Source organism: Notolabrus celidotus, chromosome 19, assembly GCF_009762535.1.
Source record: "Notolabrus celidotus isolate fNotCel1 chromosome 19, fNotCel1.pri, whole genome shotgun sequence".
Classification (NCBI taxonomy): Eukaryota; Metazoa; Chordata; class Actinopteri; order Labriformes; family Labridae; genus Notolabrus; species Notolabrus celidotus.
In genome coordinates, this window is record NC_048290.1 from 15,255,649 (window position 1) to 15,277,424 (window position 21,776).

A 21,776-nucleotide genomic window follows, 5' to 3' on the forward strand; every position below is an offset into this window, starting at 1 on the left:
TGTATTGAATCATGTCCTTTAAAGGCTTTTGTACTAAACATAAAAGGAGCACATTTATACATATTTATTTGTACATATGGTAACCTATAACTTCAGGAAATAGACAAGGCCTGTTATCAGTTTCTTTAATTGTTTTGTTTTTTCACAAACATTGTTTAGAACATTTTCTCTCAGTTCAGAATAAAAATACATTTTCTTATGAGACATCTATCTTACAGGTTGAAGATCCAAAACACGAGCATAATTCTCATTATCACGAAAAAAATAAGTTAAGATCTTGAGGTGACAACAAAATTAACTCATTATCTCAAGAAACAGAGAAAACAAAATGCATTGAATCATGTCCTTTTAGGGCTTCCTTATAGAACAGCATCATACAGTTACTTATCAGAGGTGGCAAATGTGAGATGAGCTTGGATCAACATAAACAGAAGTGTATGAATAATACAATTAAAAACATTACATTACACATCAGATGATCAGAAAGATGACATGTCTCAGCATCTGGATCTGTGAGAACTGTGCAGTGATAAGGAGACTAAGATAGGGTGGCACATACCAAAAGAACAAACAAAAGGCAGATAAGGAACAAGAAAAGACAGCTGCAAGATGATAGCGGCTCACATGAGGGTGTGTGACAGTGCCATGAGTACTTGATGAGAACAAGTGATATCTCAACCGCCAGCTTCAGACGATGGCAGCAGGAGATTAAGAATGTGTGAGAGAATACTGTTCAGAATGAAAAATAAACTAAAGGCAAGATAATTAAGATAAATGGTCTTCCTGATTGAACTTTAGTTTGAGCTCTACAACTTCATTTGAGTTTTTTGTCGAGTTAGTCCCTCTTTTTTTTTTGAAAGACAGTCCTGAAACTTAACGCACTCGTGTCATTAGATGTTTTATTTGAAGGAGTCTTGGCCAGGGCAGATTACCTCAATGATTTTTTTTCCATGGCTAGATTAAGGTCAAACAAAGATTTTTTTAAAGGTCTGTCAATACATTTTGGTCTCAAGTGCAGCAATCCCCCATCATACTCCATGACAAGAAAAAGTCCTGCATTTGAGTCATGTCTTTGTAAAATTAAAGTATCGCATTTTACTCTCAGAGATAATCTTGAAGTGACAACGATCATGAAGTTAATGTTGAAAATAAATAATGTTCAGAACATCCTAATAAAATGAAGTAGAGAGAAAACAGTATTTCAAATAGACATGTTAAAGCTCCCGTGAGGAACTTTCTATATGTGTTGATTTTGGCGCCCCCTGTGGACAAATTGATGATCTCTTATCTGTTCTTTGATCTGGCCCCGTGCATGTGTAAGCTGTGTTTCCTGACAAAAATGTCTTCCTGTTGTATTTTTAGAAGAAGAAGAAGAAGTAGAAGAAGAACGTACTTTATTAATCCCCAGGAAGAAATTCAATTTTGTCACTCATGTTATTTTTCGGTCATGCTACAAGCACAGTTTTTGGTATATACATGCAATGCACACACATGCAGTGGACATGCACTTAGGCAGATATGTCAGAGTGAGGATGCTGCCATCAACCAGCGCACCCCAAGCAGTTGGGGGTTCGGTGCCTTGCTCAAGGGCACCTCGGCAGTGCCCAGGCAAGTGAACCAGCACCTCTCCAGCCACCAGTCCACTTGTCAAACTTCGTCCATGCTGGAACTCGAACCGGCGACCCTTCGGTCAACAGTCAAACATATCACTCACTGAGACTCTTTGCTTAGGTAATTTAAAAATAGGTTGATCTCTGTGAGCTGTGACTCAGCAGGTCTAAAAGCAACACCTTTGCAGCAGCTACAGGCTTTAAAATGACAACATACAAATAGTTAATCTTGTTGCTGATGATGTCGTCTGCTTTATTGGTCATAAATAGGCATCACTATTAATTTCAGTCTGTTTTATAACCAGTTAAAAACTTCTTACAGGAGCTTTAAGAATAACAACAAACTATCAAAGTTCACTACTTCTGCATGTTTGACTTGTAATGCAAAGTTCAAGTTCTTATTTCTCATACAGAGAAATGTAAGAAGCCAGAACACTAACCAAACAATGAAAAATCACTTCACGCTCAAGTGCTGTGTTTCCATCTGAAGAACTGTGTTTGTTTTCATGTCACAGAGCAGCTACTCAAGCTTTCAGAGCCGTACTCCAGCCTGCAGAGTCACATTTCAGGTCATGTTCAGTCAGCAGCACATGTGAGTTTCAACAACTCACATGTGAGCGACTTGTTTTTGACTGTGTGTATGAGTCAGTGGGTGCCACCCACACACTCTCTGCATGCTTTGCATAGCACACAAACACACACACACACACACATACACACACATAGCAACACAGACACATAGTTTGAACTTTTGACAGAGGCCTCTAAATCATTCATCTTGTGCGATTAGCTGACAGTAATGGAAGACAACTACTACGTTTCAAGAACACTAACAACTGGCATCACATTTTGAAGTTGAATACAGTATGGCAGAAAAAAGTTACACACACACACACACACACCAGGCCAACATTTCTGGCCAGGCTGTTAAAACGAAAAAGCTGTGAAAACTCAAAATTTCAAGGCAACTGTCTGCATTAGAATTTTGAGTTTTGAGGCTGACTAGAAATCTTACATTTGAGCCAACTGATTAGTTTTTGTTGAGATAACTTATCATTCATATGTAGTGTAACTTAAAGTTTTGAGTTCTACATACTAAAAAGTGAAAGTCGTGCCGACTCATAATTTTTTGTTCAGGGGTTTGTCTTGGTGTTGTTGATGTATTAGAAATTAAACAGACATTAAATCAAAATGATAATGACAACAATCTTAGATGATATTATTAAAGGAAGCTGCATGCAAGCTGGTTCTTGTAGGGTTTGCAACATGCAAATCAGGGCTGCTTGCCAACATTCCCTGCGGCGGCTCAGCTGAGACAAGAACTTGAACACTACGAAGATTTTTGAAAATGTCACCCGACCAGAAAGGAAATTATACCCTGTCAGAATCAGGATCAGGATCTGCTTTAATGGCCCAGTATGTGTGCACAAATAATTAATTTGACCCCGGTTAACTTTGACCTCTAAACATTAAATATTAAGTTAGTATGTACAAGGCTACATTAAACATTAATGACAGACACATGCCTGCATGAGACAGCAGAGCAAAGGAGACTGAACTAAATTTAAAGATGCAATTTTTCAATGGATGGGTGATTAACATGAGGTAGAGTATTTTACTGGATTAATAAAAAAGAACACAGTGCAAAGAGACATTTTACATTCAATATGTGTATCAATATGTTGAAAATAAATAAATTGGTTTAGCATTTTATATTTCTATTTTAAGATAAAGAAACACTGGAAATGAAATCAAGCTATAGTTAAAAATCTGTCACCACTAGATGTCAACCACAACATTGTGTGTAGAACCACAAAGACTTCAGTCAGAGCTTCCTGCTCTTTGAGCTCCCTGTCCTGTTTCCTGAAACAAACCACAGAATGAAGTGAGAGCTGTCACAGCTTTGTTCCCCTACAAGTTAAATGTGTTTTCTTTGGAGATGATGAGAGGTATTGTTGTCTCTTCCTTCTCTTATTTCATAGGTTTTGCGTTTTCTTGTGTAAGAAATGAGGAGAGAGAGAAGGAGAATTACACCAAAAGTTATTTTAGGACACTTCTCAGAAAGAGCAGGACTAAACTGTACTCTTTGTTTTATTCACTTATAGAAAAGTAAGATGTCAAACTTCTATGGACAAGGAGAGACTCTGAGCAGAACCAGACTTGTTGATGGACATCCTTAAAGTTGGATGGAGAGCCAGAGGAAACAAAGATTAATGAAATCTCAATCCAGAATTTTCTGTGGGTTAAGAGATAAGATAAGATAAGATGTACTTTATTCACTCTGGGGAAATTATTTTGTTACAGCAGCTTACAACATGGGACATGAGAATACAACAGTTTGCTTACATAGTTAAAAATATAATAGAAAGGTAAAATAAAATAGAATAGAATAGAACAGAACAGAATAAAATAAAAATAGAATGAAATAAAATATGGCAAATATTACAGATATATACACACTATGTACACTCATATCTAATGAATAGATAGTGAGGTAAGTTATTGCATACATAAAATTGCACCATGTTATTAAAACACAGTATGATTCAGATGTGAGATACAATAGTTTGTCGGTGTGATTCAACAACAAGAAACAAGTCACAGTAATACAGTATTATTCTCTATAAACAGGTTCTCCACTATTTATGAAGTACTTATGGACCTTTTTATCTTGCTTTTTACTGGTGGCACTTTCTTTCTTTTATCTTGTTTCTATCTTGTTTTTATTGACCAACAGTGGATTTTATGTCTGTCTTGTTTTTATTGATTTTGCTCTAATTGATTGCTCATTTCCTGTTGTTATTGTTTTTATTCAAGGTTACCTCTTAAGCACTAAGCGCTTTGTCACTTTTGTTTGTCATGTATTGTCTTGTGCTGTTTGTTGTTTTGATGTTTAAAGGAGGCTGACTCACTCGCTGCAAACAGAATCTACCTAGGGGTATGAATAAAGTAACCTTGAACCTTGAACCTTGAACCTTGAACTTCATACACATTGACCTGGGAAGACAGAGACATAGTGCCAGGTCACACAGTAACTGCCATGTAGTTACATGAAAGCTGAGAACAGATGAAAACATACATTCCCCTGTATAACTATTGACCCCTTCAGCTTGCCATATGTGTTGATGATTTATTTTGAGGTCATCTGTAATGTCCAACAAAAACAAATCCATAATTTTGAAGTCTTTGTGTACTAATATGTGCATTAGTGCATGATGTTAAATATTATTTTCAACAATGATTCATCCATATTCTATCCTCTTATTCCACTCAGGGTCACAGGGGGCTGGAGCCTAACCCAGCTCTCATTGGGCAGGAGCTGGGGTCCACCCTGTACCGGTCACCACTCAGTCACAGGATTGACATACAGAGACAAACAACCCAACACACTCACACCTATAGGGAAGAGTCACCTTTTAACCTCACAAGCATGTTTATGGACTGTGGGAGGAAGCTGGAGCACACGGAGGGAACCCATGCATGCATGGGGAGAACATGCAAACTCCACACATAGAGGTTCCTGCTCCCTCACAGAGGATTCTCCAAGGGGGGTTGAAAGGTTTTGACAACAGATAAATTAACAGACAGAGCAAAAGATCATTTGCTTTACCCACTGAATTAAAGGTCCAGAAATGACACTTAAACACAAATAGTTTTTAAATAAGACAGCATTTATTTTCGTTAAATGTCTCTATCAGTAGATGATTAGTACTCTATGTTATGTCTACAGGTATTCTGTGTTTACAGAACATCAGATCCGAACACTTTGAATTCTGGGCCAAGTGGGGATTTTTTGCCCTTTGTCCTAACCGTGCAGACTCAGCTTCTGACAGCAGAGCGGCCCTTTGTTACACAACAGATTCTGTTGCAATCCAATGAGAATGTTCTTCATTGTAGGATTTCATCACACTCCTGTACCCCTCAGCAGCACTCAAAGCACACATGATTATCACCTAGAAATAAGATCACTGTGTTGTTGGAAAGAAAAGAGCAAAACAAAGCTGGAGTGACTTCAAGCTGCAGTCACATCTCTTCATGACTCAGAGATCGAACAAGGACATTAACAATCTGGTTCAGATTTAATGGGAGAGATGTTTCTTAAGAGTGGGAATTCCTGAACTCCGGGATCTATTGAGAAATCTCCCGTCCTGCTGATTATATGACCCTGAATGTTTGAGAGCTGGACAAATAAGACTGCTGGCCTCTGAGGAGCACATCATGAAGGTACTGTACAATCTATCACATGTTTTATATCAAGATTTATTTTACTCTTTGTCTCTGTTTAGATTGCTCTGAGTTTATTCAGCTTATAACGTCTGTTTGTGTTCTCCTTTAAGTCCAAATAAGTTGTTTATCACCTTGTAGGCCTGTTTTTTAGTTATTAACACCCTGGTGTCAGTAAGCAACAATGCAGTTTGCAAACAGGGTGAAAAGCCAGAGCAGCTGTCCAAATCCAGGTATATATAGCAAGGGCTGCCAACGCGAACAATACTTTATGTTGTCATAGAACTTTACTTTCTACACTCTCTACTAAACGGTCAGTTTTCTCTGGAACTAAAAGTCATTGTTGACACATTTAGACCTCTTCATGACTCTTAACACTCATGGCTAACAACAGATCTTAACTTCCTCTGCCACATTCAAAGACCCACAGTCCTTAAGGGACAAACTGCAGATGACGTTAAACACCACAACCAGAAATAGATCAACAATGGAAGCTCCAAAGCCGGTGTGAAACACTCAGGTCAAAACAGGAAGCTTTCAATAGCCACAAGTGAGATTAAGTGAGATTCCTAAAATGATTACAATGTGTTACAGCTTCTGTAAGGAATTTTTCAAACTGGTGACCCCCTGATAAAGCAGTGTGTCTTACATCCCTTTATTTAATACTGAAGGGAAGACTACTCCCAGTTAAGGTGCAGATAGGATATGTGTCCCATAAATCACGGGGCTGATACGTTGAGGAAAAACAACCTTCTATGCTCTCATTTCAACCCGTTTCATTAAACCCAACACCTGTCCTCATTTTCTGCACAGCTGGATTTGGCTGCCTGTCTTTCTTCTTTGGCCCTGTTGTCAGTCCTCTTGTCTCCAGTTTGGTAATGGCACACTACACACACACACACGCTACACAAGCCAAGCTTTTTACATCTCACTGCAGCTTTATCACTTGTTTTTATTGTTCTGATGATGTGAATCATGAGCGTCTGCTTCATATCTTCCATTAATTAATATCAGAGAATGAATTTTGGCCCAGGCCATGTTTTTTTAATCTGTTTCGCTTCTTCTGCTGTATGTTTTGGAAAATAGTGATTGATATGATTTAATAGTGTAAGTATCCTTTCCTCTCAGCTGTCAGCAGCCTGTTAACTGCAGATGGGGACCTTATGGAGAGTGGTCCGAGTGTGATGGCTGCTCCAGAACAAAGGTATTGAAGAGCACACTCATAGTAGTTCACTCATGGTCTGTTCTTAAATTCTGAGGACATTGTAAAGACTCAAAATTCATAGTTTGAAGTTGTGTTCAATAAGTAACTCTGCTGAATATCTAAACCCATGCCTCATCTCTTAAATTCCGTTAAAGAAGTTCAAGTTTAAACTGCATGTGATGATTATTTTGGTTTCCTCTTCAGGTGAGGACTCGACATGTGGAGGTGTACGCCCAGTTTGGGGGTGTGCCATGTCCAGGAGAGGCCTCACAGAAACAACCATGTGTCCCCCAGAAAGGATGTCCCCTGGAAACAGCTTGTGAAGACAGGTTCCGCTGCACCTCTGGTACGGTGCAACATCAAAATCAAAGTTAACAAAAATTTGCTTTGTCAACATTTTCAAACAAAGCTATCGTCCCCTTTTCTATGCTGCGTATTAGCATCATTAAAGCTCCTGGTTAGAAGAAGGTAACCTTTATGGTGACGGCTCTGCTCATGGTTTAATTTAAATGTCTCTATTATGACTCTATTATGAGTTTATTTGAACATCTTCTCATAATGCCTCTTGCTTTATAGACTGATCCCTCTTTATTGAATCCCTGCTGCAGGTCAGTGTATCAGCCACTCTCTGGTGTGTAACGGAGACCATGACTGTGAGGATGGCCTGGATGAAAGAAACTGTGAGGATGACAGCAGCGACTACTCATGTGACATTCACAAAACACCTCCGAACTCTGACTTCACCGGCAGAGGGTGAGAAGTTACATCAAAATAAATCTGTAAAATGTCTCAGTTTATATAAAAGTGTGTCTAAAGGATTTTTTGTGTCATGTATTACAGGTACGACGTGCTGACAGGCAAACTGCGAGGCGATGTTCTGAACACTCGCAGCTTTGGCGGGCAGTGCAGGAAGGTGTTCAGTGGAGATCATAAAGTCTTTTACAGGCTGCCACAGAACATCATCAAGTACAACTTTGAGGTGAGTGGAACAAATTGATAATGTTTGGTGGAGATGTTCAAAGTTGAGAGGCAAAGACCGGACCTCTCTGCATCCTATGTGAAAGTTAATCAGGACTGCTCCTCTAATGAATCCACGTTTTGAACATTTGCTTTCTTTGTGTGCTGCAGGTGACAGTTAACAATGAGGAGAGCGATGAATCCTATGAGAGCTCCTGGTCCTACATGCAGCACATCCAGTCCAACGCTTTGATAGGACACGACAGACGCACTTTCCACAAAGAGCTCAGCGACAACAAGGTGACAGTGACACCTCGTCTGCCTCACAAAGACCTGACACTCATGCACTTTGGCTCTGTTACTTCTTGAACCATCTTTCTTGGAATGACATCCTTGTCTTTTCTTTCTATCCTGCAGGCTCACAGACTTCTAATCCTGAAGAACAAAGTGGAGCTGGCCCAGTTTCAGAACTCTGCTCCTCAGTACCTGATTCTGTCTGACGGCTTCTGGAAGGCGTTATCCTCTCTGCCGTTAACTTACGACTACTCTGCCTACCGCCAGCTGCTGCAGACGTACGGCACTCACTACCTCTCAGAGGGCGCACTGGGAGGCGATTACCAGGCTCTGCTGGAGTTAAGCCGCCAGGCACTTGATTCAACCAGTAAGAACAGCTGATGTAAATAATGTAGCACATGCAATCCAAGGTGGATTGATTACAGGAGGTTATTGTGAATTTCTTGTTTGCATTTAGCTTTATTGGGTCATGCACAGGAAGCTTTCATTTTTAGAATGAGTCTAAAGTTTACAAGTTGAGGAGTAAGCCAATAACAGCACACATGCTTGTAAAAGACACTTTTGATCAAATATAGATGGGGTTACAAATTTCTAACACATTTAACATGTAGGGCTGCACGGTGGTGCAGTGGGTAGCGCTGTTGCCTCACAGCTAGAAGGTTCCTGGTTCGGATCCCGGCCGGCCGGCAGGTGCCTTGCTGTGTGGAGTTTGCATGTTCTCCCCGTGTATGCGTGGGTTCTCTCCAGATACTTCCTCCCAAAGTCCAAAAACATGCTTGCCAGGTTGATTGATCACTCTAGTGTGAGTGTGTGCGTGAATGGTTGTCTGTCTCTCTGTGTTAGCCCTGTGATAGGTTGGCGACCTGTCCAGGTTATACCCTGCCTTCTGCCCAAAGCCAGCTGGCATAGGCTCCAGCCCCCCGTGACCCCTACCTGGATAAGCGGTCAAGATAATAGATGGATTTAACATGTAAAAAATACATCATATTAGCTACAAACAGAGCTACTCAAAGAGTTTAATTGCATCAAAAAGTTGAAAATGTCCAACGTGGAGTCTCCTTCAACACTTTAGATTTAAGTTTTATCTCTCTGATTTAAAATCTGAAGCCTTTCAACCAACAGTGTGAGATTTAGGACTGTGTTTATCTCACACTCCTCAGGTACAACGGATATAGACTACCAGAGGTGTTGGAGAAAAGTGAAACGTCGATTTTTCAGAAAGAAAGTCAAGACCGTCTGTGAAAAACTGACAAAATCTTTTGCGTCCAGTCATGGTGAGTAAAAACGTCCACTGTCGTGTCAAGAGACAAATATGTGTGGTTTTCTCCTCTGTACATTCTGAGCTTAATCTTCTTTTTGCCTGCAGGACACAAAGAAAACAAAATGCCCATTAAGGTAAATGTGTTTGGAGGAGATCCGTCCTTCATATCAGCTTTGAGCGTTCTGGATCTGGAGAACCCTGAAGCTAACGGGGAGATCTACGACAACTGGGCCTCGTCGGTGAAAGACTTCCCTGAAGTTGTGAACCAGAAGGTGAGACAGAGAGCGAGTTAAAGCTGTGGTAGATTGTATAGTAGTACGAGCTCGTCTCTTGTCCCTATGCATATTGATTTAGTTTTTTTGTGTCCATCCTTTAATGTACATAACACATTCATACATCAAAATGTATATTATTTTACTTCCTTTTTTTTAACTTCAACCATCAGTTCTCACAACTAGCTGTAGCTTGCTTAATTCCCATAATGTTCACTGTCACATCTATGATAAACTTGACCTTGTTCCCCAGCTGCGTCCTCTGTACGAGCTGGTGAAGGGGGTGCAGTGTGCCGGTCTGAAGAAGCTCCACCTCAAAAGAGCCTCAGAGGAGTACCAGGCAGAGGAGCACCCCTGTCACTGTCGGCCCTGTCAGAACAACGGGCAGCCACTGCTGACCGGCTCCGTGTGTCGCTGCGTCTGCAGACCAGGAACATCCGGACGAGCCTGCGAGAGGGGAGCTGTGATCGGAGAACAACCGGGTGAGCAAACAGAGACACTGAGGAGACAAAAAGGCTGTTAAAGATATAAAGCTTGAGTTAAAAGAGATCAAATCAGAGTGTGAAGTGGATTTATTTAAATATCTATGCATCAAAGATCAATGTGCAAAATTAGTCATTTCTATTGTGTTCTGAAAAACATTGGCAAGAAATGGTGGATCCCTTTTTTGTAAACGTAGCATCGAAAGAAATCATTGAAAACTGTTTGATAGACTAATTTAAAGCCAGTTTTAATCAGGTGTAAAGTCAATTCAAGTTTTTCTAACCGTCTTTAAATCTGATTTTAAGTCCTCCGATAAACACAAAGCCAAACCTGAGAAACAAAATCTTTTCTTCTTCAGGGGTGATCCATGGCAGCTGGAGGTGCTGGTCCTCCTGGGGGTCCTGCTCTGGAGGTCATAGATCGAGGACCCGAAGCTGCGACAACCCCGCCCCCAGCAGAGGAGGCCGTCACTGTGTTGGACTACAGGTGGAGCAGAAGTCCTGTGAGGATGATGAGATCCAGTTCTTAAAGTAAGGACTAGTGCACCCACACAAACACACACACAAACGTATGTGTTGTGAAGTTGAAATCAAACTTAATATCAGACACTGTTAATAAGCAGCAGGTGGTGGTATTTAAGTTTCTCACAGCTTTAACTGTATGCGTGCAGGATGATGGAGCCGCAGTGCTTCAGTCTCTCTGTGGCTCCACCAAAGACCTGTGGACCACCTCCAAACCTCAGGAACGGATTCATCCAGGTATGTGTCATTGATTATAAACATCGAGAAAAGAGTGCAAAACTGTCGCAGAGTAAAAAAGTAACTATGCAGAAATTATGATTTTGGTTTTTATTTGAGAGTTTCCTTTTTTGTTTGGTTTCCTCAGAACCCCAGAGACTTCTACCTGGTTGGAAACACGGTGGAGTACTCCTGCATCGAGGATTATTACCTCAGGGGAGACGCTTTGGCTGAATGCACTGAAAACCAGACATGGAGGACAGGAGCGATGGTTTGCAAAAGTATGCCTTCACTTCGTTAACTTTGTCTCAGAGGTTAAATCATGGTTTTAAAATTGTGAGACTCCATCTTAAAGAAACACGAGGACACAAAAAGGACTTTGTAGACCAATGGTTTTGCACGCTTTGTGTAAAAGTAAAGCTGGACAGATGTCTTGCTGGCCCATGGCTCAAGTCTCTGGTTTCATTTGTGTGAGTTTGGGATCCTTAATATAAAATTGTTGAAAAGAGTAATGGAATCTTTCCTGTTTGATCTTAAGCAGGATATCTCTGAAACTAAAGGCTGGTTTATACTTCTGCATCTCCCTTACGCAGCAGGAGCTGATGCGGACATGAGCACCACATACTTGTGCGTCGATGTGTCCATGTCGCGCAGCAATTCTCCTCCGAAACGCTTGAGGGCAGTGTGGTCTCTCTGATAGCCGGTCCCCTGCTTCCGGCCCCGCTACGATCTCTGTTTACTTTTCCAAAGCGATTCAGAGTGGGATTTTTTAATCAACAGCTGATGTTGCTGTTTATCATACAGACATGATTACATGGGGAATAGAGAGGAGGTGATGAAATACACGGCCAATGTGTGGCCGGTGGCCGGGATCCCGGAAGACCTGTAAATGGGAGAAACACAATGCAACTGAACAGACCAATCACAGAGATTGCGGCCCGAGTCGATTCTACGCCTAATTACACGAGACCCTAACCCTAACCCTAACCCCCTAACCCTAATCGTAACCGAGATCGTAACCCTAACCCTAATTGTAACCCTAATAGTAACCCTAACCCTAACTCTAATCGTAACCCTAACCCTAAATCGTAACCCTAACGCTAAACCTAACCCTAATCGTAACCCTAAGCGTAACCCTAACCCTAACCCTAACCCTAATCGTAACCCCAACCGTAACCCTAACCCTAACCAAATCCCTAACCCTAACCCTAATCGTAACCCTAACCCTAATCGTAACCCTAACCCTAATCGTAACCCTAACCCTAATCGTAACCCTAAACCTAACCCTAATCGTAACCCTAACCCTAATCGTAACCCTAACCCTAATCGTAACCCTAACCCTAACCCTAACCCTAATCGTAACCCCAACCGTAACCCTAACCCTAACCGAATCCCTAACCCTAACCCTAATCGTAAACCTAATCGTAACCCTAACCCTAATCTTAACCCTAACCCTAATCGCAACCCTAACCCTAATCATAACCCTAACCCTAACCGTAACCCTAACCCTAAACATAACCCTAACCCTAATCGTAACCCTAACCCTAATTGTAACCCTAATCGTAACCCTAACCCTAATTGTAACCCTAATCGTAACCCTAACCCTAATTGTAACCCTAATCGTAACCCTAACCCTAACCATAACCCAAATCGTAACCCTAACCCTATTCGTAACCCTAACCATAACCCTAACCCTAATCATACCCTAACCCTAATCGTAACCCTAACCCTAAACCTAACCCTAATCGTAACCCTAACCCTAATTGTAACCCTAATCGTAACCCTAACCCTATTCGTAACCCTAACCCTAACCCTAACCCTAAACCTAACCCTAATCGTAACCCTAACCCTAGCCCTAACCCTAACCTTAACCCTAATCGTAACCCTAATCGTAACCTTAATCGTAACCCTAACCCTAACCCTAACCCTAACCCTAATCGTAACCCTAATCGTAACCTTAATCGTAACCCTAACCCTAACCCTAATCGTAACCCTAACCCTATTCGTAACCCTAACCCTAACCCTAACCCTAAACCTAACCCTAATCGTAACCCTAACCCTAGCCCTAACCCTAACCTTAACCCTAATCGTAACCCTAATCGTAACCTTAATCGTAACCCTAACCCTAACCCTAACCCTAACCCTAATCGTAACCCTAACCCTAACCCTAATCGCAACCCTAACCCTAACCCTAATCGTAACCCTAACCCTAACCCTAAACGAATCCCTAACCCTAATCGCAACCCTAACCCTAACCCTAATCGTAACCCTAACCCTAATCGTAACCCTAACCCTAATCGTAACCCTAACCCTAATCTTAACCCTAACCCATAACCTAACCCTAATCGTAACCCTAACCCTAATTGTAACCCTAATCGTAACCCTAACCCTAACCCTAATCGTAACCCTAACCCTAATTGTAACCCTAATCGTAACCCTAACCCTAACCCTAATCGTAACCCTAACCCTAATCGTAACCCTAACCCTAATCGTAACCCTAACCCTAATCTTAACCCTAACCCATAACCTAACCCTAATCGTAACCCTAACCCTAACCCTAACCCTAATCGTAACCCTAACCCTAATCGTAACCCTAACCCTAGCCCTAACCCTAACCTTAACCCTAAGTGTAACCCTAACCCTAACCCTAATCGTAACCCTAACCCTAACCCTAACCCTAATTGTAACCCTAACCCTAATCGTAACCCTAACCCTAGCCCTAACCCTAACCTTAACCCTAAGTGTAACCCTAACCCTATCCCTAATCTTAACCCTAATCGTAACCTTAATCGTAACCCTAACCCTAACCCTAATCGTAACCCTAACCCTAACCCTAATCATAACCCTAACCCTAAACGTAACCCTAACCCTAATCGTAACCCTAACCCTAATCGTAACCCTAACCCTAATCGTAACCCTAACCCTAATCATAACCCTAACCCTAACCGTAACCCTAACCCTAACCCTAACCCTAAATGTAAACCTAATCTTAACCCTAACCTTAAATGTAACCCTAATTGTAACCCAACCCTAACCCTAAACATAACCCTAACCCTAATCGTAACCCTAACCCTAATCGTAACCCTAACCCTACCCCTAACCCTAACCCTAACCCTAATCGGAACCCTAACCCTAACCCTAATCGTAAGGGTTAGGGTTAGGGTTAGGGTTACGATTAGGGTTAGGGTTAGGATTAGGGGTTAGGGTTACGATTAGGGTTAGGGTTACGATTAGGGTTAGGGTTAGGGTTACGATTAGGGTTAGGGTTAGGGTTACGATTAGGGTTAGGGTTACGATTAGGGTTAGGGTTAGGGTTACGATTAGGGTTAGGGTTAGGGTTACGATTAGGGTTAGGGTTACGATTAGGGTTAGGGTTAGGGTTAGGGTTAGGGTTACGATTAGGGTTAGGGTTACGATTAGGGTTAGGGTTACGGTTAGGGTTACGATTAGGGTTAGGTTTAGGGTTACGATTAGGGTTAGGGTTACAATTAGGGTTAGGGTTAGGGTAAGGGTTACGATTAGGGTTAGGGTTACCATTAGGGTTCCGATTAGGGTTAGGGTTAGGGTTACGATTAGAGTTAGGGTTAGGGTTACGATTAGGGTTAGGGTTAGGGTTGCGATTAGGGTTAGGGTTAGGGTTAGGGTTATGGTTAGGGTTAGGGTTAGGGTTAGGGTTACGATTAGGGTTAGGGTTAGGGTTATGGTTAGGGTTAGGGTTAGGGTTACGTTTGGGTTAGGGTTAGGGTTACGATTAGGGTTACGATTAGGGTTAGGGTTAGGGTTACGATTAGGGTTAGGGTTAGGGTTACGATTAGGGTTAGAGTTACGATTAGGGTTAGGGTTGGTTAGGGTTACGATTAGGGTTAGGGTTACGATTAGGGTTAGGGTTACGATTAGGGTTAGGTTTAGGGTTACGATTAGGGTTAGGGTTAGGGTTACAATTAGGGTTAGGGTTAGGGTAAGGGTTACGATTAGGGTTAGGGTTACCATTAGGGTTCCGATTAGGGTTAGGGTTAGGGTTACGATTAGAGTTAGGGTTAGGGTTACGATTAGGGTTAGGGTTAGGGTTGCGATTAGGGTTAGGGTTAGGGTTAGGGTTATGGTTAGGGTTAGGGTTAGGGTTACGATTAGGGTTAGGGTTAGGGTTATGGTTAGGGTTAGGGTTAGGGTTAGGGTTACGTTTGGGTTAGGGTTAGGGTTACGATTAGGGTTACGATTAGGGTTAGGGTTAGGGTTACGATTAGGGTCAGTGTTAGGGTTAGGGTTAGGGTTAGGGTTAGGGTTAGGGGTTAGGGTTAGAGGGTTAGGGTTAGGGTTAGGGTTAGGGTTAGGGTTAGGGGTTAGGGTTAGGGTTAGGGTTAGGGTTAGGGTTAGGGTTACGATTAGGGTTAGAGTTACGATTAGGGTTAGGGTTGGTTAGGGTTACGATTAGGGTTAGGGTTACGATTAGGGTTAGGGTTACGATTAGGGTTAGGGTTGGTTAGGGTTACGATTAGGGTTAGGGTGACGGTTAGGGTTAGGGTTAGGATTACGTTTAGGGTTAGGGTTAGGGTTACGATTAGGGTTAGGGTTAGGATTAGGGTTAGGGTTAGGGTTACGATTAGGGTTAGGGTTAGGGTTACGATTAGGGTTAGGGTTAGGGTTACGATTAGGGTTACGATTAGGGTTAGGGTTAGGATTTGGGGTTAGGGTTACGATTAGGGTTAGGGTTACGATTAGGGTTAGGGTAACGATTAGGGTTAGGGTTCAGTTAGGGTTAGGGTTAGGGTTACGATTAGGGTTAGGGTTACGATTAGGGTTAGGGTTACGATTAGGGTTAGGGTTAGGGTTACGATTAGGGTTAGGGTTAGGGTTACGATTAGGGTTAGGGTTACGATTAGGGTTAGGGTTACGATTAGGGTTAGGTTAGGGTTACGATTAGGGTTAGGGTTACGATTAGGGTTAGGGTTACAATTAGGGTTAGGGTTAGGGTTAGGGTTACGATTAGGGTTAGGGTTACCATTAGGGTTACGATTAGGGTTAGGGTTACGATTAGGGTTAGGGTTAGGGTTACAATTAGGGTTAGGGTTAGGGTTAGGGTTATGGTTAGGGTTAGGGTTAGGGTTACGTTTGGGTTAGGGTTAGGGTTAGGGTTAGGGTTACGATTAGGGTTAGGGTTAGGGTTAGGGTTACGATTAGGGTTAGGGTTAGGGTTAGGATTAGGGTTAGGGTTAGGGTTACGATTAGGGTTAGGGTTAGGGTTAGGGTTACGATTAGGGTTAGGGTTAGGGTTACGATTAGGGTTAGGGCTACGATTAGGGTTAGGGTTAGGGTTACGATTAGGGTTAGGGTTAGGGTTACGATCAGGGTTAGGGTTAGGGTTAGGGTTACGATTAGGGTTAGGGCTAGGGTTTACGGTTAGGGTTGGGGTTACGATTAGGGTTAGGGTTAGGGTTTACGGTTAGGGTTAGGGTGACGGTTAGGGTAAGGGTTAGGATTACGATTAGTGTTAGGGTTAGGGTTACGATTAGGGTTAGGGTTAGGCTTAGGGCTACGATTAGGGTTAGGGTTAGGGTTAGGGTTACGATTAGGGTTAGGGTTAGGGTTACGATTAGGGTTAGGGTTAGGGTTACGATTAGGGTTAGGGTTAGGGTTACAATTAGGGTTAGGGTTAGGGTTACGATTAGGGTTAGGGTTACAATTAGGGTTAGGGTTAGGGTTACAATTAGGGTTAGGGTTACAATTAGGGTTAGGGTTAGGGTTACGATTAGGGTTAGGGTTAGGGTTAGGGTTAGGGTTACGATTAGGGTTAGGGTTAGGGTTAGGGTTAGGGTTAGGGTTACGATTAGGGTTAGGGTTACGATTAGGGTTAGGGTTACGATTAGGGTTAGGGTTAGGGTTACGATTAGGGTTAGGGTTACAATTAGGGTTAGGGTTAGGGTTAGGGTTAGGGTTAGGGTTACGATTAGGGTTAGGGTTAGGGTTAGGGTTACGATTAGGGTTAGGGTTAGGGTTAGGGTTACGATTAGGGTTAGGGTTAGGGTTACGATTAGGGTTAGGGTTAGGGTTACATTTAGGGTTAGGGTTACGATTAGGGTTAGGGTTAGGGTTACAATTAGGGTTAGGGTTAGGGTTAGGGTCACGATTAGGGTTAGGGTTAGGGTTACAATTAGGGTTAGGGTTAGGGTTACGATTAGGGTTAGGGTTAGGGTTACGATTAGGGTTAGGGTTAGGGTTACGATTAGGGTTAGGGTTACGATTAGGGTTAGGGTTAGGGTTACGATTAGGGTTAGGTTTATGATTAGGGTTAGGGTTACGATTAGGGTTAGGGTTACGATTAGGGTTAGGGTAACGATTAGGGTTAGGGTTAGGGTTACGATTAGGGTAAGGGGTTACGATTAGGGTTAGTGTTACAATTAGGGTTAGGGTTACGATTAGGGTTACGATTAGGGTTACGATTAGGGTAAGGGGTTACGATTAGGGTTAGGGTTACGATTAGGGTTAGGGTTACGATTAGGGTTAGGGTTAGGGTTACGATTAGGGTTAGTGTTACAATTAGGGTTAGGGTTACGATTAGGGTTAGGGTTAGGGTTACGATTAGGGTTAGTGTTACAATTAGGGTTAGGGTTACGATTAGGGTTAGGATTAGGGTTACGATTAGGGTTACGATTAGGGTAAGGGGTTACGATTAGGGTTAGGGTTACGATTAGGGTTAGGGTTACGATTAGGGTTAGGGTTAGGGTTACGATTAGGGTTAGTGTTACAATTAGGGTTAGGGTTACGATTAGGGTTACGATTAGGGTAAGGGGTTACGATTAGGGTTAGGGTTACGATTAGGGTTAGGGTTAGGGTTACGATTAGGGTTACGATTAGGGTTACGATTAGGGTTAGGGTTACGATTAGGGTTAGGGTTACGATTGGGGTTAGGGTTAGGGTTACGATTAGGGTTAGGGTTACAATCAGGGTTAGGGTTACGATTAGGGTTAGGGTTAGGTTTACGATTAGGGTTAGGGTTAGGGTTAGGGTTACGATTAGGGTTAGGGTTAGGGTTAGGGTTACGATTAGGGTTAGGGTTAGGGTTACGATTAGGGTTAGGGTTACGATTAGGGTTAGGGTTAGGGTTACGATTAGGGTTAGGGTTACGATTAGGGTTAGGGTTACGATTAGGGTTAGGGTTACGATTAGGGTTAGGGTTACGATTAGGGTTAGGGTAACGATTAGGGTTAGGGTTAGGGTTACGATTAGGGTAAGGGGTTACGATTAGGGTTAGTGTTACAATTAGGGTTAGGGTTACGATTAGGGTTACGATTAGGGTAAGGGGTTACGATTAGGGTTAGGGTTACGATTAGGGTTAGGGTTAGGGTTACGATTAGTGTTAATGTTAGTGTTAGGGTTAGGGTTACGATTAGGGTTACGATTAGGGTTAGGGTTAGGGTTACGATTAGGGTTAGGGTTAGGGTTACGATTGGGGTTAGGGTTAGGGTTACGATTAGGGTTACGATTAGGGTTAGGGTTAGGGTTAGGGTTACAATTAGGGTAAGGGTTAGGGTTACAATTAGGGTTAGGGTTAGGGTTACGATTAGGGTTAGGGTTAGGGTTACGATTAGGGTTAGGGTTAGGGTTACGATTAGGGTTAGGGTTACGATTAGGGTTAGGGTTAGGGTTACGATTAGGGTTAGGGTTACGATTAGGGTTAGGGTTAGGGTTACGATTAGGGTTAGGGTTAGGGTTACGATTAGGGTTAGGGTAATGATTAGGGTTAGGGTTAGGGTTACGATTAGGGTTAGGGTTACGATTAGGGTTAGTGTTACAATTAGGGTTAGGGTTACGATTAGGGTTACGATTAGGGTTACGATTAGGGTAAGGGGTTACGATTAGGGTTAGGGTTACGATTAGGGTTAGGGTTAGGGTTACGATTAGGGTTACGATTAGGGTTACGATTAGGGTTAGGGTTACGATTAGGGTTACGATTAGGGTTAGGGTTACGATTGGGGTTAGGGTTAGGGTTAGGGTTAGGGTTACGATTAGGGTTAGGGTTAGGGTTAGGGTTAGGGTTACGATTAGGGTCAGGGTTAGGGTTAGGGTTAGGGTTACAATTAGGGTTAGGGTTAGGGTTACGATTAGGGTTAGGGTTAGGGTTACAATTAGGGTTAGGGTTAGGGTTACAATTAGGGTTAGGGTTAGGGTTACGATTAGGGTTAGGGTTAGGGTTACGATTAGGGTTAGGGTTAGGGTTAGGGTTACGATTAGGGTTAGGGTTACGGTTAGGGTTTACCATTAAGGTTAGGGTTAGTGTTACGATTAGGGTTAGGGTTAGGGTTAGGGTTATGATTAGGGTTAGGGTTACAGTTAGGGTTTACGATTAAGGTTAGGGTTAGGGTTACGATTAGGGTTAGGGTTAGGGTTAGGGTTTACGATTAAGGTTAGGGTTAGGGTTAGGTTTAAGATTAGGGTTAGGGTTAGGGTTACGGTTAGGGTTACGATTAGGGTTAGGGTTACGATTAGGGTTACGGTTAGGGTTACGGTTAGGGTTACGGTTAGGGTTACGATTAAGGTTAGGGTTAAGGGTTAGGGTTAGGGTTAGGGTCAGGGTTACGATTAGGGTTAGGGTTAGGGTTACGATTAGGGTTAGGGTTACGATTAGGGTTAGGGTTAGGGTTACGATTAGGGTTAGGGTTAGGGTTACAATTAGTGTTAGGGTTAGGGTTACGATTAAGGTTAGGGTTAGGGCTATGGTTACGATTAGGGTTAGGGTTACGATTAGGGTTAGGATTATGGTTAGGGTTATGGTCAGGGTTAGGGTTCGGGTTACTCTCTCTTCTGACTTTTTCGTTATCACATTCATCCCTCTCTCTTTCTTCCAGGTTCCACATGTGCACTTCCAACACTCAACAGTGAAGTCATAGCCACGCCTAACAAAGCAGCACATCAGATCGGAGACACAGTGTTTCTCTCCTGTCCTGCAGGGTCTCTGCTGGACGGTGAGGTCTCAGAGATTGTGTGTAGTCCTAGTCTGCTGTGGTCTCCTTCTCCGACCAGCGCTCACTGTAACGTAGGTGAGATAAACTTACCCCTGATCTTTCATTTAGTTGTGTTATCATTATTAGTTATTTTACCCTATTAGAGTTCTAGTTTTATCTGGTGCAAATAACCATCGCACCGCTTCTGTATCATCATCATCAGCACCCACAGTCCCCACTCCTCCACCTGGCCTGAAGTGTAAACTGTGGGAGACTGTAGGAAAAACTGAGTGCGTGTGTAAAATGCCCTTTCAGTGCTTGTGAGTATGCTTGTCGTTCATTATTTCTGCTTCAAACACAGAAAAATAAAGAAGGTTCTCAAGCAGTAAAAGCTAAAGGTAGTAATTTCATATATGTCCTCATCTCTCAGGTCCTCTCTGCCGTTGTGTGCCAGACTGGACTCAAGCCGAACCCGTCTACTTGGTGTGTGTCAGCTGGGAGCTCTGCGGTGTATCGGCCGGAACTTCACGTTGGCTGGTGACAGCGACTGCACCTGGCCTGAGGAGACTGCCTGCAGTGACTGCAAACCAGGGACAGTCTGTCAAGGTGAGGATGATGAAAAGAGAAACCCTGACTTCTGTTTGTCGCATCATATAACCTCATTGTTTCGGTTTTACAGAATCATCCGGAAGATGTGAATGTAAGAGCATGTCTGAATGCCGTGAAGACTCCGCTCTCCTGTGTGTCAGCTCAGGTGTTGGGGGTGTTGCGTTGACAATGACTGAGTGCGAGGTGGGGGCCAGAAGGTGTGCTGGGGAGAAGATGAAAGTGATCGGTATTGAGGCTTGTCCACAGTGAAGGAAGCTGATGTTTTTCAGAGTGTACAGAAGGGTTTTTCCTCCTCAATGACTGAACTTAGAGATGGGTGGACGATAAAGCTCTGAAGCTTATGTTACCTGAGTGAACTCAAAATGTTGCAGGCGAAATGTTGGGTTACTGAAGCTGCTTCAAACATCAATGGTGCTTCAAAAACTCTTCATTCAGAAGTTCTGTATGTCAACAAGAACTGAACTACCATTGTAAATACAAAAAACAAAAACTAGCCTACAGCTTTATGATCTATTTGAACAAGGGAGAACGGATATATGCTTCAGATAGTTTTACTTCATAACACACAGGCTGCTCTGACTTCTTTTCCTCAAACATTTAACTAAAACTATTAATAACAGAAAGATGTATTGATGCTTCACACCATCATTGAGAGGGCTGCCTTAATATTTACAACCACCAGATTTCACTCCGCTCGCTGAGTTTGAAGCTTTAAAGCATTGAATTGTTTCTGCACAAATGAAAAGAAAGCCTCAGAGCTTCTTTTGTCTTCGTCCGCCCATGACTGACAGAAATGTAAATAACACAATATTTCCCAACTTTTGAATCGAGTGTAAATATGTTCCTTTGTTGTCTTTTTTTTATTTTTATGAATGGCTGATGATTTAGGACATTTGAAAAAAGGGTTATGCAGGTTTGAGCAAATGTTCAATACATATTCATTCGTATACATTATTCTTTTGAATTATAGTGAATAAACTTTAAGAATACACTCTTGTCTTTGTTTGTTAAGAAGATATCAAAGTTCATTTTTGAACTACTTTGTCACTATCATTATAAATAAATTCAAAAGTTGATTCTAAAATAAGTCCAAACTTTATCTGATGAAATAAATCTTATCTGAACGCAATCTGTGTAGGAATGTTTTCTGTTTAATAAACCATGATGCAGAAGAAATTCTCTCTTC

At 42.2% G+C, this 21,776-nt stretch overlaps 1 protein-coding gene across 1 annotated transcript; it reads left to right on the forward strand.

Annotated features, from left to right (window-relative positions):
* Positions 1-5,358: 5,358 nt before the first annotated feature.
* Positions 5,359-21,766, forward strand: c7b (complement component 7b). The gene is made up of 18 exons (XM_034709604.1): positions 5,359-5,834; positions 6,648-6,709; positions 6,963-7,038; positions 7,243-7,384; positions 7,647-7,791; positions 7,879-8,017; positions 8,167-8,295; positions 8,413-8,656; positions 9,450-9,563; positions 9,656-9,822; positions 10,076-10,304; positions 10,664-10,835; positions 10,976-11,063; positions 11,191-11,323; positions 19,886-20,077; positions 20,205-20,301; positions 20,412-20,587; positions 20,661-21,766. Exons 1-18 carry the CDS (start codon positions 5,829-5,831, stop codon positions 20,837-20,839), a joined length of 2,490 nt encoding a protein of 829 aa, XP_034565495.1. The 5' UTR covers positions 5,359-5,828; the 3' UTR covers positions 20,840-21,766.
* The last annotated feature ends 10 nt before the right edge of the window (positions 21,767-21,776 follow it).

Excerpts from the sequence above, each read along its gene's own strand:
- c7b (XM_034709604.1), top strand. Across the intron at positions 6,710-6,962 it reads GTCCTCTTGTCTCCAGTTTG|CTGTCAGCAGCCTGTTAACT; the intron begins GTAATGGCACAC and ends CTTTCCTCTCAG. Across the intron at positions 7,039-7,242 it reads ATGGCTGCTCCAGAACAAAG|GTGAGGACTCGACATGTGGA; the intron begins GTATTGAAGAGC and ends TTTCCTCTTCAG.